The sequence below is a fragment of the Leucoraja erinacea genome, chromosome 24, assembly GCF_028641065.1.
Source record: "Leucoraja erinacea ecotype New England chromosome 24, Leri_hhj_1, whole genome shotgun sequence".
Classification (NCBI taxonomy): Eukaryota; Metazoa; Chordata; class Chondrichthyes; order Rajiformes; family Rajidae; genus Leucoraja; species Leucoraja erinaceus.
The window spans coordinates 5,043,579-5,056,861 of NC_073400.1; the positions used below are offsets into that span (position 1 = coordinate 5,043,579).

Below are 13,283 nucleotides of genomic sequence, written 5' to 3' on the forward strand. Positions count from 1 at the left end.
GGATGTGGTGGCCTTAGAGGGTGCAGAAGAGATTTACAAGAATGTTGCCTGGATTAGAGAGCATTAGCTACAAGGAGATGTTGGACAAATCTGGATTGTTTTCCATTGTTGGTTGGAGGTTGAGGGGAGAGTAAATAAGGTATATAAAATGATGAAAACCATAGATAGGATAGACAGTCAGAACCTTAATCCCAGAGTAGAAATATCATGGGCTATAGGGCAAAGCTTTGTGGGGAGAGGGCCAAAGTTTAAAGATGTGAAGTACATTTTTTTTTACTGCAGTGATAGGTGCATGGAAGAACTACCAGGAGTGGTGTTGGATGCACAAACAATTGGGCCATTTAAGAGACATATACATAGGTACATGGATATACAGGGAATGGAAGGTTACAGATCACATGCAGACAGAGGAGATTAGTCTAACTTGGCACCATGTTCGGCATGGACATCCTGAACAGAATGGTACGTATGGCCCATGTCCCTCGAGAAAGCTCAAAACCCATACCAGTGTGGAAATCTTCCAATACTTACTTTTGTGAAAATCCCAATTTGACCCTTTCCAGCTCCACTTGATGGACGTAGCCCTTGTAGCAAGTTCTTGGTTGCCTCCGATCATCACTCTTCGACGCCAGCAGGTGGTCTCCTCGAAGCACGGAGGGTCTATTTTCAGCAACACCAGGGACCTGCCAAGGTGGGATGGGAGAAACAGAAGTGGAAAATTTCCAGAAGTGTCATCTCACCAAACTGGTTAGTACACATGGAGTATTGTGTACCAGTTCAAACCACCTCATTACAGGAGGGATGTGGTGGCCTTAGAGGGTGCAGAAGAGATTTTCCAGCTCCACAGTTCCAAGTCAAGAGGATGGGAGTTTCACTTTGGCTCCTACAACCTGGTTGAATATCTAGGGTGACACCATCTTGTGCAAAGGAAGTGCTGCACTTTAGGAGCTACCATGCTGAAACCATGTTCTTAAACTAACAGCCCAAACTTCCAAAGGGAAATAACTTTTGAGTAGAAGAGTTTTGCCTAAATATCTAATCAACATCAGTATTAAAAGAATCTGGTCACTATCACAGTCGTTTGGGCAAGATCCCTGTACAGCAGTTGGCTTTCTTGCATCTACTTACAGCAGTGAATACATTTCACCTGTTGATTGTAGTCCACTTTGGCACATCGTTATGCCCCCGTCCCACTTAGGAAACCTGAACGGAAACCTCTGGAGACTTTGCGCCCACCCAAGGTTTTTGTGCGATTACTGGAGGTTGCAGGGAGACTGACAAAAACCTCCGGGAACCACACGGAAACCTTGGGGGGAGGGGGGGCACATAATTCTCCAGAGGTTTCCATTCAGGTTTACTAAGTTGGACAGGGGCATTACTTAGCAAGAGACTTCATTGAAACGTTAATCTTTAAAAGCTTTGAGGTCAGTGATATTGAGCATGAAGATTTGGTGCATTGACACAGCATGACAATGGGAAGCTTGCCTCACCATCCAAGACTTGGATTAGGCCACTATGACCATATCATGCAGTTCTGGTCATTGTATTACAGACATGGTTTGCAGGCTTGAGAACTGGTGCAGTGTAGGTTTATCAGGATGCTGCCAAGATCCTTAGCTAAGAGGGCATTAGCTTTCATGAGAGCTTGAACAAACGTGGATTGTTTTCACAGGAGCATCAGAGGCTGCAGGGACATCTGATAAGTGTACATAACATTATGAAGGGCACAGGCAGGGTAGATGATCAGAATATTTCTCCCAAGGTGGAAATGTCAGATACTAGAGGGTCCAACTAAGTTTAGAGGGAGAAAGTTTAAAAGAGATGCATGGCATATTCATCGGGTTTTTTTATTTTTTATAAACAGAGTGGTAGGTGCCTAGCACAAGCAATTCTAGGTGTTTAAAAAGCTTTTAAGTAGGCACTAGATATATTGGGGAGGATGATTATGGATCTTGTGTCGGCCGAAGGGATGAGTTTAACTTGGCATCATGTTTGGCACAGACTTCTTGGGCCAAAGTGCCTGACCCTTTGCTGTACTGCTTGTTCTACGTTTCATGATTAGTGTTTAGATTAGTTTTGGTTTAGAGATACAGCACAAAAACAGGCCCTTCGGCCCCCCGAGCCTGCACCGACCAGCGATCCCCGCACACTAACCCTATCCCACACACCCTAGGGACAATTTACAATTTTACCAACCCAATTAACCTCCAAACCTCTACGTCTTTGTGGGAGAAAACCGGAGCACCAGGAGAAAACCCACATGGTCATGGGAAAAACGTACGAACTCAGAACAGACGGCACCCATAGTCAGGATGATACCCGGGTCTCTGGCGCTGCAAGGCAGTAACTTTACTGCTGCACCACCTCCCAGTAGTTTTGAAAGTCACTGGGCATCTGTTGCCATCCCACACAATGGCAAATCAGGTTTAATTAGGATTAGCTACATAGACCCGGCTGTTGATCATACTTTGGAAGGTTACCACCTCATTAAGAACCCCTCCACCTATTCCACTGCCTCTGGTAGGGAAACAGTCCATCTTTTGATTGGAACAATTTCAAATTAAGCAGCAGGCTAGTCTGAAATCATGTCAAGAATCCACTGTTCAGAACAGTGGACGTCTGGAACTCTGACACAAACCAAAAATGATCAAAGCTAGGAATCAATTGAAATTTTGAAAACTAAAATAGATGGGATTTAGTTATCCAGTGGATATGGGACGAAAGTCAATGAAGTCAAAATACAAACTCGGCATAACCGAGTCGTACGAGGGAGATTGAAAAACTGCTGTAGGGGAAAAAGGAGAGAGTTAAGCAAAAAGCCAGCTGGGCTTGCAGGATGCATTACAGCTAATACCCATCAGTTTTGTACCTCACGTACTCAGTACCTGATGGCACAGGAGCCTTGAGAAACAAAGATCGACATTGGGTTCCAATTCCTCCCAAATCTCCATCCAATTTAAGTCCCTGAAACATTTGCACTAACCTTGAGAACAAGAAGCCTTCCTTCCCGAGTCATTGGGGCATTCTCCATGTTGTATTTTGTAATGTCAACTTCCATCTGAATCTCCTCCAGATGGAGCAACAATACGAATCTCTCTGCATAGTTCTCAAAGTCCAGATTAGATGCCAGTAAAGAACTGCACAACAAAAAAAAGAGCTTTAGTGAGCAGAGTATGCTAAAAGTCAAGATATAGGGTTATAGTTTAGTTTAGAGATACAGCGCAGAAACAGGCCCTTCGGCCCACCGAGCCCATGCCAACCAGCGATCCCCTTACATTAGCTCCGTACTACAGTCTAGGGACAATTTACAATTACCAAAGCCAATTCAACCTTCAAACCTGTATGTCTTTGGAGTGTGGGAGGAAAACGCAGCATCCGGGGACACCCCACGCGGTCACGGGGAGAACGTACAAACTCCGTCCAGACAGCATCCATTGTTAGGATCAAACTCGAGTCTCCGATGCTGTCAGGCAGGAACTCTACTCTAAAGGCAATGTGTCTTTATTCCAGAGTTATCAGGAAAGACCAAAATATATCATTGGGCCTCTTCTCTGGAATGAGGGGGAGAATTTAGGCTAGGAAGAGTCTTTAGATTGACAGTAGGATTTGAGAGGAGGAATGGAGAACATGTTCTACGCTGCATGCGAGGAGTTACATGTCCAAGATGTCCACTCATTAATCTGATTAAAAATTGTGGGGAACCACCTAAATACAGATGTGAGATTGGGCTCATTGGCAGCTTACCTCAAATAAGCAACAGCATTCAATCCCAGCATTGGAGGCTCCCGTGTAGGCACTGTTTGAGCTTTGATACTTTAATGCCCCAACCATCTCTGGCTCCTTCACTATTCTAATTAAATTCACAACCCCAAGTAACAGTGCCTTATCTTTTGATGCAATCCCACATTACCTTGGATTCGAGCTTCTTCAGTAACTTCAGGCAACCGTCTAGGCTCCCTTTCTCACCAGACAGAGCAGCTGCTTGACATGTCTTTCCTATTCTCATTGTGAAGAAGGGTCCCAACCTAAAAATCACCTATCCATGTTCTCCAGAGTTGCTGCCTGACCTGCTGAGTTACTCCAGCAGTTGGTGTCCTTCCTACTTCTCTTCACCCACCTTTGTTTAAAAAAAAAAAAATCTTGTCCTTTCGTCATCTCCCTGTACCTGGTTCCGCTATTGATTAAGTACAGGTCCACCATCGATTTTCCAGCAACAGGTTGTCCATCACCTCTTTTACTCTAGACTAAATTACAGGAGCGCACGTGAAACCCCCCCACAATGCGGTGCCTAGGGTGGGCGTGCAGCCCATCGCGACCTCAATCGGGACATCCGCGTTGATCATCGGTTCGAATTTGCCCCCTGAAGCCGGAGCTCTGGAACTCCCGCCCGGCCGGAGCTGGAAGATCCGTTCCCACAGCTGACTTTGCGGGCTGATATCTCGAATCATCTGTACCATTGGACTCCTTTCCGAGGCCTTCACCTCCGTTGGTCTGGCAAAATAAAGGCTCTGGAACCAAGGGTGCCAGATAAATCGGTGGTGGACCTGTAATTGAATTCATCCTACCCCGTTCCCCAACAGCCTCAATCAGCCCCAAAATAGACAATAGGACCAGGAGTAGGACCATTAAGCTGTTCAAGCCAGCACCACCATTCAATGTGATCATGGCTGATCATCCCCAATCAGTACCCAGTTCCTGCCTTCTCCCCATATCCCCTGACTGCTATTTTTATTTTTATTTATTTATTTTTTTTTAAAGTGTCCTAACTAGCTCTCTCTTGAAAGCATCCAGAAAACCTGCCTCCACCGCCCTCTGAGGCAGAGAATTCCACAGACTCACCACTCTGTGAGAAAAAGGGTTTCCTCGTCTCCGTTCTAAATGGCTTACTCCTTATTCTTAAACTGTGGCCCCTGGCTCTGGACTCCCCCAACATCGGGCACACGTTTCACACCTCTAGCGTGTCCAAACCCTTAACAATCTTATACGTTTCAATGAGATACCCTCTCATCCTTCTAAACTCCAGAGTGCACAAGCCCAGCTGCTCCATTCTCTCAGCATATGAAAGTCCCGCCATCTTGGGAATTAACCTTGTAAACCGATGCTGCACTCCCTCAATAGCAAGGATGTCCTTCCTCAAATTAGGGGACCAAAATCTTTACTTGCTTAAAATATTTAATGCGTGTACTGTTTCTAGTTCTAGCAAATCGCCTGGCATCCATAATCTTAATTCTTTGTGCTGATGCTGCCTGGCAAGTCAAGTTTTTTTCCCTCTCAACTTCTAACATCTATTTCTAACATATAATTACCCATTAATAATTATTTCCCAGACAAGGGTACAAAATATTTTTTATATATAATCACAATCCTGCGATCTTTGTTCAATTTGGAATTCAACAGTGGTACTTACTTAATCCTTTGAATCTCAGACATCACATCAGGACTGAGATTAGGGATATCCTTCAGTCCGCTCTTCACAGCTTTGTGAAAGCTTTTAGAGTATTTGTACACGCCAAGAGGGATTTCTCTTTCCAACTGGTTGTTGACAAAACTGCAAAGATTTAAAGTAGGAACAAACTCAATGGATGGACAATAAGATGATCACCAAAAATATCTTGAACAAGGCATCCTGGTAAAAGGACAGTCAGAATAGATCAGCAAGAGGGAACAGTTGAAAAATTAATGAGGGCTGCTCTTTCTCTAATCCTGTGTTCCTGAAACTGTTCTGTGGGTAATTTCTATCTGTGGGGCCTTATTCTTGTAGAAAACTCTCTAGAACATCTTGAGAACATGGATAGGTGATTTTTGGGTTAGGACCCATCTTCAGACCGATAGTTGTGGGGGGGTGGGGGGGGGGTAATGAGGGAGAGAAAGTTGGAAGGGAGGTGGGGCCAGGACAAAGCTTGACAAGTGATAGGTGGATAGAGTCATACAGTGAGGAAACAGGCCCTTCGGCCCAGCTCGCCCACACTGGCCAACAATGTCCCAGCTACACTAGTCCCAATTGCCTGTGCTTGGTCCATAACCCTCCAAACCGGTCCTATCCATGTACCTGTCCAATTGTTTCTTAAACAATGGGATAGTCCCAACCCCAACTACCTCCTCTGGCAGCTTGTTACATACACCCACCACCCTTTGTGTGAAAAAGTTACCCCTCGGATTCCTATTAAATCTTTTCCCCTTCACCTTGAACCTGTTCTCTGGTCCTTAATTCACCTACTCTGGGCAAGAGACTCATATATCTACCCGATCTATTCCTCTCATGATTTTGTACACCTCTATAAGATTCCCCTTCATCCTCCTGCGCTCCATGGAATAGAGACCCAGCCTACTCAACCTCTCCCTATAGCTCACACCCTCTAGTTCTGGCAACATCCACATAAATCTTTTCTGAACCCTTTCAAGCTTGACAATATCTTTCCTATAACATGGTGCCCAGAACTGAACACAATATTGCAAATGTGATCTCACCAACGTCTTATACAACTACAACATGACCTCCCAACTTCTATACTCAATACTCTGACTGATGAAGGCCAAAGTGCAAAAAGCCCTTTTTGACCACCTTATCGACCTGCGACTCGACCTTCAAGGAACCATGCACCTGCACTCCTAGTTCCCTCTACTCTACAACACTACCCAGAGTTCTACCATTTACTGTGTGGGTCCTGCCCTTGTTCGACGTCCCAAAATACAACACCTCACACTTTTCTGTATTAAATTCCATCAACCATTCCTAAGCCCACCTGGCCAATCGATCCAGATCCTGCTGCAATCTTGAAGAAGGGTCCCAACCTGAAACGTCACATATCCATGTTCTCCAGCGATGCTGCCTGGCCTGTTGACTTACTCCAGAACGGTGTGTAATTGTTTTGGTAAACCAGCATCTGCAGTCCCTTGTATCACCAGATTAAGACCGCTGGTTATGGTCCAGACTTCTTGTGGGAGTATCCAGGAAATAGGTCCACAATTCCAGGAGGCTTGGCAAGCTTCATGCCCAAGCATGCACCACTTTGGGCAATGACCTGGAATTACTGGAGGCGAGCTCTGAATGAAATATTGTAAGCGATTTGCCTCCACTGATGGACTCATTCATTTTGTTTTTCTTGAATGAAAAGAACTTCTTCCCCCAAGTCTTGATATCGAAACAAACATCCAAATCCACCACCCCTCATTTCATCTTCTCCATACCATTTTAACACTGTCATACATCTGTTTACCTGGTCTCCCCCCTCAAGCATAACGCTGTTCATGACAAAAGAAATTGCATGACTACAACAATTCCCATGCTGTTTCAAGAGCACAAATAGTACCAAACACAAATTCCTTTCACTATACCGCCTTTCACAGCTGCAAAATGTTTTGGGGAAATGAATACAAGAATATAATTTCATCGATTTAAGTTGTTCAATTTATATTACAGCTCTAATGTAGAATCTCAAGCCTAACAAACCAGAAAAAAAGATAGCGGGATAGATGATTGAAGCAATCAAAGCTATACCACTTAAAGAGGCATCTTCAAAGGAAGGGAGCACAGAGCAACCATTGTGACTAGCAGAAGACAGGGGCCATGAGAGGCTAGATACAGAAGAATGCTAGAGGGTAAAGAGTGCAAGATCACAGAAGAAAAGTGGGCCCCACCAGTCCGGCTTCTCTCCTTCTTCAATAATCTCTTCGGTTGCTCGCAGGGTGCAATGCTGGGTTGGCTTGTAGGGAGCGGTGGGCTTCAATTCTTCGAACAGCTCGCTGATTGTCCTTGCCGAGAAGAAGCGAATGATGTAAAATGTTTTTAAGCTCTCATCTTGGAACTGAAAGACCAGTGTAACCGGGACATAGCCACGATCAGTCATCGAGCAAATGACTTCAATTTTATAGGTTTCTCCTGCATGAGGAAAGAAGTTACTGTTGTAGCCATTGCCATTGCCTCGTTTAATACTTACAGTAACTGGATGTCACAAACTGCACCGAATAGCCCAACACACGACTCATCAACCAGAGGAAACATCTTCCTGCAACCAATCCACTAGCCCCCTGGAGAATTTATGTTTCCATGAGAACACCTTATCTTATAAACCCTTGAGAGATTCAGTCTTCAGTCCTTGCTTCAACCTAGAACTGGTCTAATTAAACTCCCTCCATGCCTTCTTCAAAAAGAGAACCAAACTGCAAACATCATATTTTTCCTTTTCATTTCTTATTGCATCTGCACGTTCTTCATCAGCAATGTTCAGGTACACCAAGGTTCCTTTGCACATCACCACTTGTCAACCTCTCACCATGTTCCAATTATTCCGCTTTTATTATGTGCTCTAAAACAAATAACTTCACAATCTTTCATGTTATTTTCCATCTACCATAATCTCACCTTTCGTGGCTCATTCAGACCCACACTGTCCCACCGTGTCTATTCTGATCAACAAACTTGGAAATTGTCTTAGTTCCCCTCAGCTAAATTGGCGCTGATGAAAAACGGGCCGAAGGGAAGCGAGGGGTGAAGGGCAACTTGGATGACAAATAATTCGTTTAGTTTAGATATACAGCGTGGAAACAGGCCCGTTTCCCACCACGTCCACCCGCAAACTAGTTCCACGTTCCCCCACTTTTACATCCTGTATACAGAGGACAATTTACAGAAGCCAATTAACCTACAAACCTGTACGTCTTTGGAATGTGGGAGAAGAGCAGAACACACACACAGTGAAATTGCACACGGTCACAGGAGAATGCACAAACTCCATATATACAGCAGTTGCGTTTGATCGCAGATCTCAGATGCTACGAGGCAGCAGCTCTACTGCAGCCCCCAGTCAAGTAGCTTCTTACACTGCGTGCAAACTATTACACATTTCTTGTGGGACACATGGGGGGGGGGGGGGGGGGGGGGGGGGGGAGGAAGAGATATTTGAGAAGGGCGATTGTAAGACAGTCATGCTTTACCGTTAAAGAATTACCTTTGAAATGCCAGGTAAGCCTGGACTAAATGAACAGGACTGTGCTCTACATGGCCCAACTAGTCAAATGGCTTCACAGGCTATCCCCATTATCCATTCGTTTGTGCTCTTTGGATTCAAAGGAGCAGCAATGAGTCATGTTCACGTTCCAAGAGTAGATTTAATGGGGATGAAAGCCAAATTCAGGGAAGGCCAAGATTCAATATCCACAAATCCACTTAAAGGATAAATTGTTGGGATTTTAAAAGCGAGTCGGGTGAGAATGCCCTTCCATACGTTTCTCCACAGCCCCAAAGCAGTAGGATTGAAGTTGTATAACCATATAAACCATATAACCATATAACAATTACAGCACGGAAACAGGCCATCTCGACCCTTCTAGTCCGTGCCGAACACATAATCTCCCCTATGTGGTATGTGGTACAATACAGCAAATTGATCACTTTGACTTGCCTGTAGATAGAGCTCTAGGGGCTAGTGGAATCAAGGGATATGGGGGAAGGCAGGCACGGGTTATTGATTCGGGACGATCAGCCCTGATCACAATGAATGGTGGTGCTGGCTCAAAGGGCTGAATGGCCTCCTCCCGCACCTATTTTCTATGCAATCATCCAGCTTCAACTTGTTTGTCCCCATGAAATGCCAAAATGAAACTTGCTTGTGGGTTGGGGTTTATATGGACACGATCGGTGCAGAGTAGGAGTGCAAATATGCTCACAAACGGAAAACACAATTAAAGCGAAAACTGAAATACTAAAGATGGGAAGTTATTCTGTGCAGAGCTCGAGGGCAGGAAGTGCCAGAGGGGAAGGGGTATAGACCAATACATAGCTTGCCTCTAATCAACAAGGCAAGCCGAGTAATGAAGGTATAGTCAGGAGAACAATGTTATCAATGCAATTTGTGTAATAGGATCATTGATGCCGGGATGTTTGCCCAGAACCAACTGGCCATTCCAAGAGGAAAGATGGAAAGGATGGCCGATTCACTTAAAATCCACATGGTGAGAACTGTGACCATTTGCATCACCAGCCAAATCAAACAATTAGCTCCCAAATGATGGAATGCCAGCAGGTAAGAGGGAGTCATTAGAATTACTATTAATGGTTTTTTGGAATATATAGGAAGGCAGAATGTAAACTAATGGGGCTGCTGCACGACTGTGAAAGGTGGATTGTTGAAAGATCAGGAAGAGCGGTTAAGAAGGGAATAATTAGGCAGCACAATTACTGTAAATAATGACTGACGAGAAAAGGATGGGGGGTGGGGGGGGAGAGGAAGGGAAATTAAAGCAGCCGAAGACAGCCACAATGCATTTATAATTGGGCTTTAGAATTAGAGTTACATAGACCCTGTTGTGTGACAATTATTAGAACATGCCTAGCCTGCAGGTAAAGATTGGTAATATTGAGGGCCTTGCCATTAATGATTGAAAGTAAGAATTACATCAACATATCCGATGGGGTGTGGGTTTTACCCAGGAATATGAACACAGCATGGGGACAATCTGTAATGCAAATTAGGGGAAGGTATGTTGTGCATTTGAAGATCAGAAGCCTCTATCTGAAGTGCAGGGTATGATCTATCTATCCCTTTTCCACGCTATTTATTTATCTAGATTCAGTTCATCCCAAACATTGTGCTCCCTGTTCTCACCACATCCTCAGTCTAGAAGGTCCACTTGAATAACATGGGAACATCTTGTATACATGGTGTTTAGACACCAAACTCTTCCCATGAGAGCTGCCCACAACACTTATTCAAGGAAGGATCAATTGATGAGAACCATGCAGAATATCCCAAGAATGAATAGAAAACTGTGTGGAAATGGGCTGAGGGAAAGGACAAGTGCATCTCACCTGCATGCAGCTGCAAGGGTTGGGAATTAGTCACCTTCTTCTCATCGTCCAAGGTGAAGACGCGGAAGCGGCGAAGCATCTCACATCGTACAAACTTCACCGCATCGGTCCCCTCGTTCGTCACCTCGATCTCGACAGTTTTCCTCTGATTGCAGCTGACTGGTACTTGGATCTTCCCGCCATCGGTGTCAAAGTCTGACTTTACCGTTATGCCATCTTTATCCTTGATCAAGTCTTCCCTAAAAGATACAGCCACGGTTAACATACACGCTGGCAACTCGGGTATCTAGGCCCTCAATTCACCCCCACCCCCCCCCCCCCCCCCCCCCCCCCCCCCCCCCCCCCCCCCCCCCCCCCAGCTACTGGTCCACAGTACTGCAAGATGCGCTCCTGGCTTCCATCAGAATGCAGCATGTTGTGGATCATGACCAGAGCGCATTGGCTTCAGTCCACAGCTCTGGGGAAGCTCCTTACACCTAACTGAGATTGTAGCAATTCAAATCAAAGTTAATGAAATCAAAACTATGTATGGCAATGTTAACCATATAACAGCACGGAAACAGGCCATCTCCGCCCTACAAGTCCGTGCCGAACAAATTTTTTCCCCTTAGTCCCACCTGCCTGCACTCATACCATAACCCTCCATTCCCTTCTCATCCATATGCCTATCCAATTTATTTTTAAATGATACCAATGAACCTGCCTCCACCACTTCCACTGGGAGCTCATTCACTGGGAGACAATGTTGTCATCCAGTGATTATTCAGTCTATGGAACAGGCTCCAAAAAATGTAGGAAGCAGGGTTAATCAACGAGGTTGATTTCTTTCTGATAATCATTTGGGATTTGGGAAGAGTATTTAGTTTCAAGCCAGATATACCAACTGCACCGTGATGCATGAGGAAGTGGCGACTGGGCCCCATGTTCACCAAACCTCTCCATCAGTCTTGTTACACCTCACCTCTTGATCAATTGCAGAATAACTGATAGAGAACAGTTAGTCCAATCAATCACAACTCTACGATGAGATGACCAGGGGCTGGTTGGAGTGACAAATGACAAGCCACGCATTGATTCATCCCACCACTGCCATTGTTCTCCCAGGTTGTGTCTCTGGTCCAAATCATTTTAGCTCCTCAAGCCTCAGAGTTTTTGTCCTTTGGACACTTACTCCCTTCCCTCTCCCGTAATGGCCAAGTGCCTCCAACATGGATGCAAGTGGAGGAGAGGCTAGGTTTGGGATTGCCCGTGACACGTGAAAAAAAACCTGGAGATACATAGAAAATAGGTGCAGGAGTAGGCCATTCGGCCCTTCGAGCCTGCACCGCCATCCAATATGATCATGGTTGATCATCCATCTCAGTATCCTGTACCTGCCTTCTTTCCATACCCCCTGATCCCTTTAGCCACAAGGGCCACATCTAACTCCCTCTTAACTATAGCCAATGAACTGGCCTCAACTACCTTCTGTGGCAGAGAGTTCCAGAGATTCACCACTCGGTGTGAAAAAATGTTTTTCTCATCTCGGTCCTAAAAGATTTCCCCCTTATCCTTAAACTGTGACCCCTTGTTCTGGACTTCCCCAACATCGGGAACAATCTTCCTGCATCTAGCCTGTCCAACCCCTTAAGAATTTTTAAAGTTTCTACAAGATCCCCCCTCAATCTTCTAAATTCTAGTGATACTGTAAATCTAGAAGAGAAACAGAAACAGCTGAAGATATTTGGAAGAGTCGGCCTGCGAGCCTCCACAATCGTCATCCTGCTGTAGAATGTTGAGACAAGGATCAAGACTTCATGGTTCATCAGCAACACTATGCTCAGAGGTGCAGGAAGTCAGTATACAATTGCTAAAGTACCGCTGACAAAGAGTCTCCAACCCAAAACATTGACTCGTTTCTTTTCCCACAGACGAGGCTCGACTTGTTTGAGGTTCCTCAGCATTTTCCGCTTTTGCTTTAGATTGCCCATGATATTCAGTTTGCTTTGGGCCAGGTTAATCTAGGCTGCACCCAAGGGTCACAGCACCTTGAATGTCCAGGGGGAACAATATCATCAAACAACACAATTGATGAGGTTCCACTGCTTGGAAAGGGCCAAACTTTACCTGTTGCGTTTCAGCTGGCGGATGATGTGTTTGGCGCGGCCCCTCCTCCCAGGCTCAGGGACAATGGCCGGAGACTGTGCTGATCCCAGATTGCCGGTGGAGTTGGATCGTTGCCAATACTGGTTGACATACACCACCTTTCTCCTCTAGGAAGGAAGGAACATTTGATGTTAAAAGTGCTTTTGAGGGCAGCAGCAAGCAATCACAAATAGACATTGCAGGCACGACACTGGACTGACCTGAATAGACAAAAGTCCCGTGTAGGAAAGAACTGCAGACGCTGAGTTTCTCTAGTATTTTGTGTCTATCTTAGACAAGATTCTCACCCGATTATACATGGCCCATATTTTGCCACGTGCTAATCTCCACT

The 13,283-nt window shown here is 45.1% G+C and overlaps 1 protein-coding gene across 1 annotated transcript in view; it reads right to left on the reverse strand.

The window, feature by feature from the left end:
- The window catches only part of LOC129709033 (putative helicase MOV-10), a 72,288-nt gene that overhangs the window by 36,245 nt on the left and 22,760 nt on the right, over positions 1–13,283 (reverse strand). Inside the window, exons 3-8 of the mRNA XM_055655147.1 lie at positions 12,914–13,059; positions 10,808–11,046; positions 7,639–7,879; positions 5,408–5,548; positions 2,984–3,137; positions 532–683 (exon numbers count right to left, since the gene is read on the reverse strand). Of these exons, the coding sequence (XP_055511122.1) occupies positions 532–683; positions 2,984–3,137; positions 5,408–5,548; positions 7,639–7,879; positions 10,808–11,046; positions 12,914–13,059 (1,073 nt within the window). The remainder of the gene's footprint in view (positions 1–531; positions 684–2,983; positions 3,138–5,407; positions 5,549–7,638; positions 7,880–10,807; positions 11,047–12,913; positions 13,060–13,283) is intronic.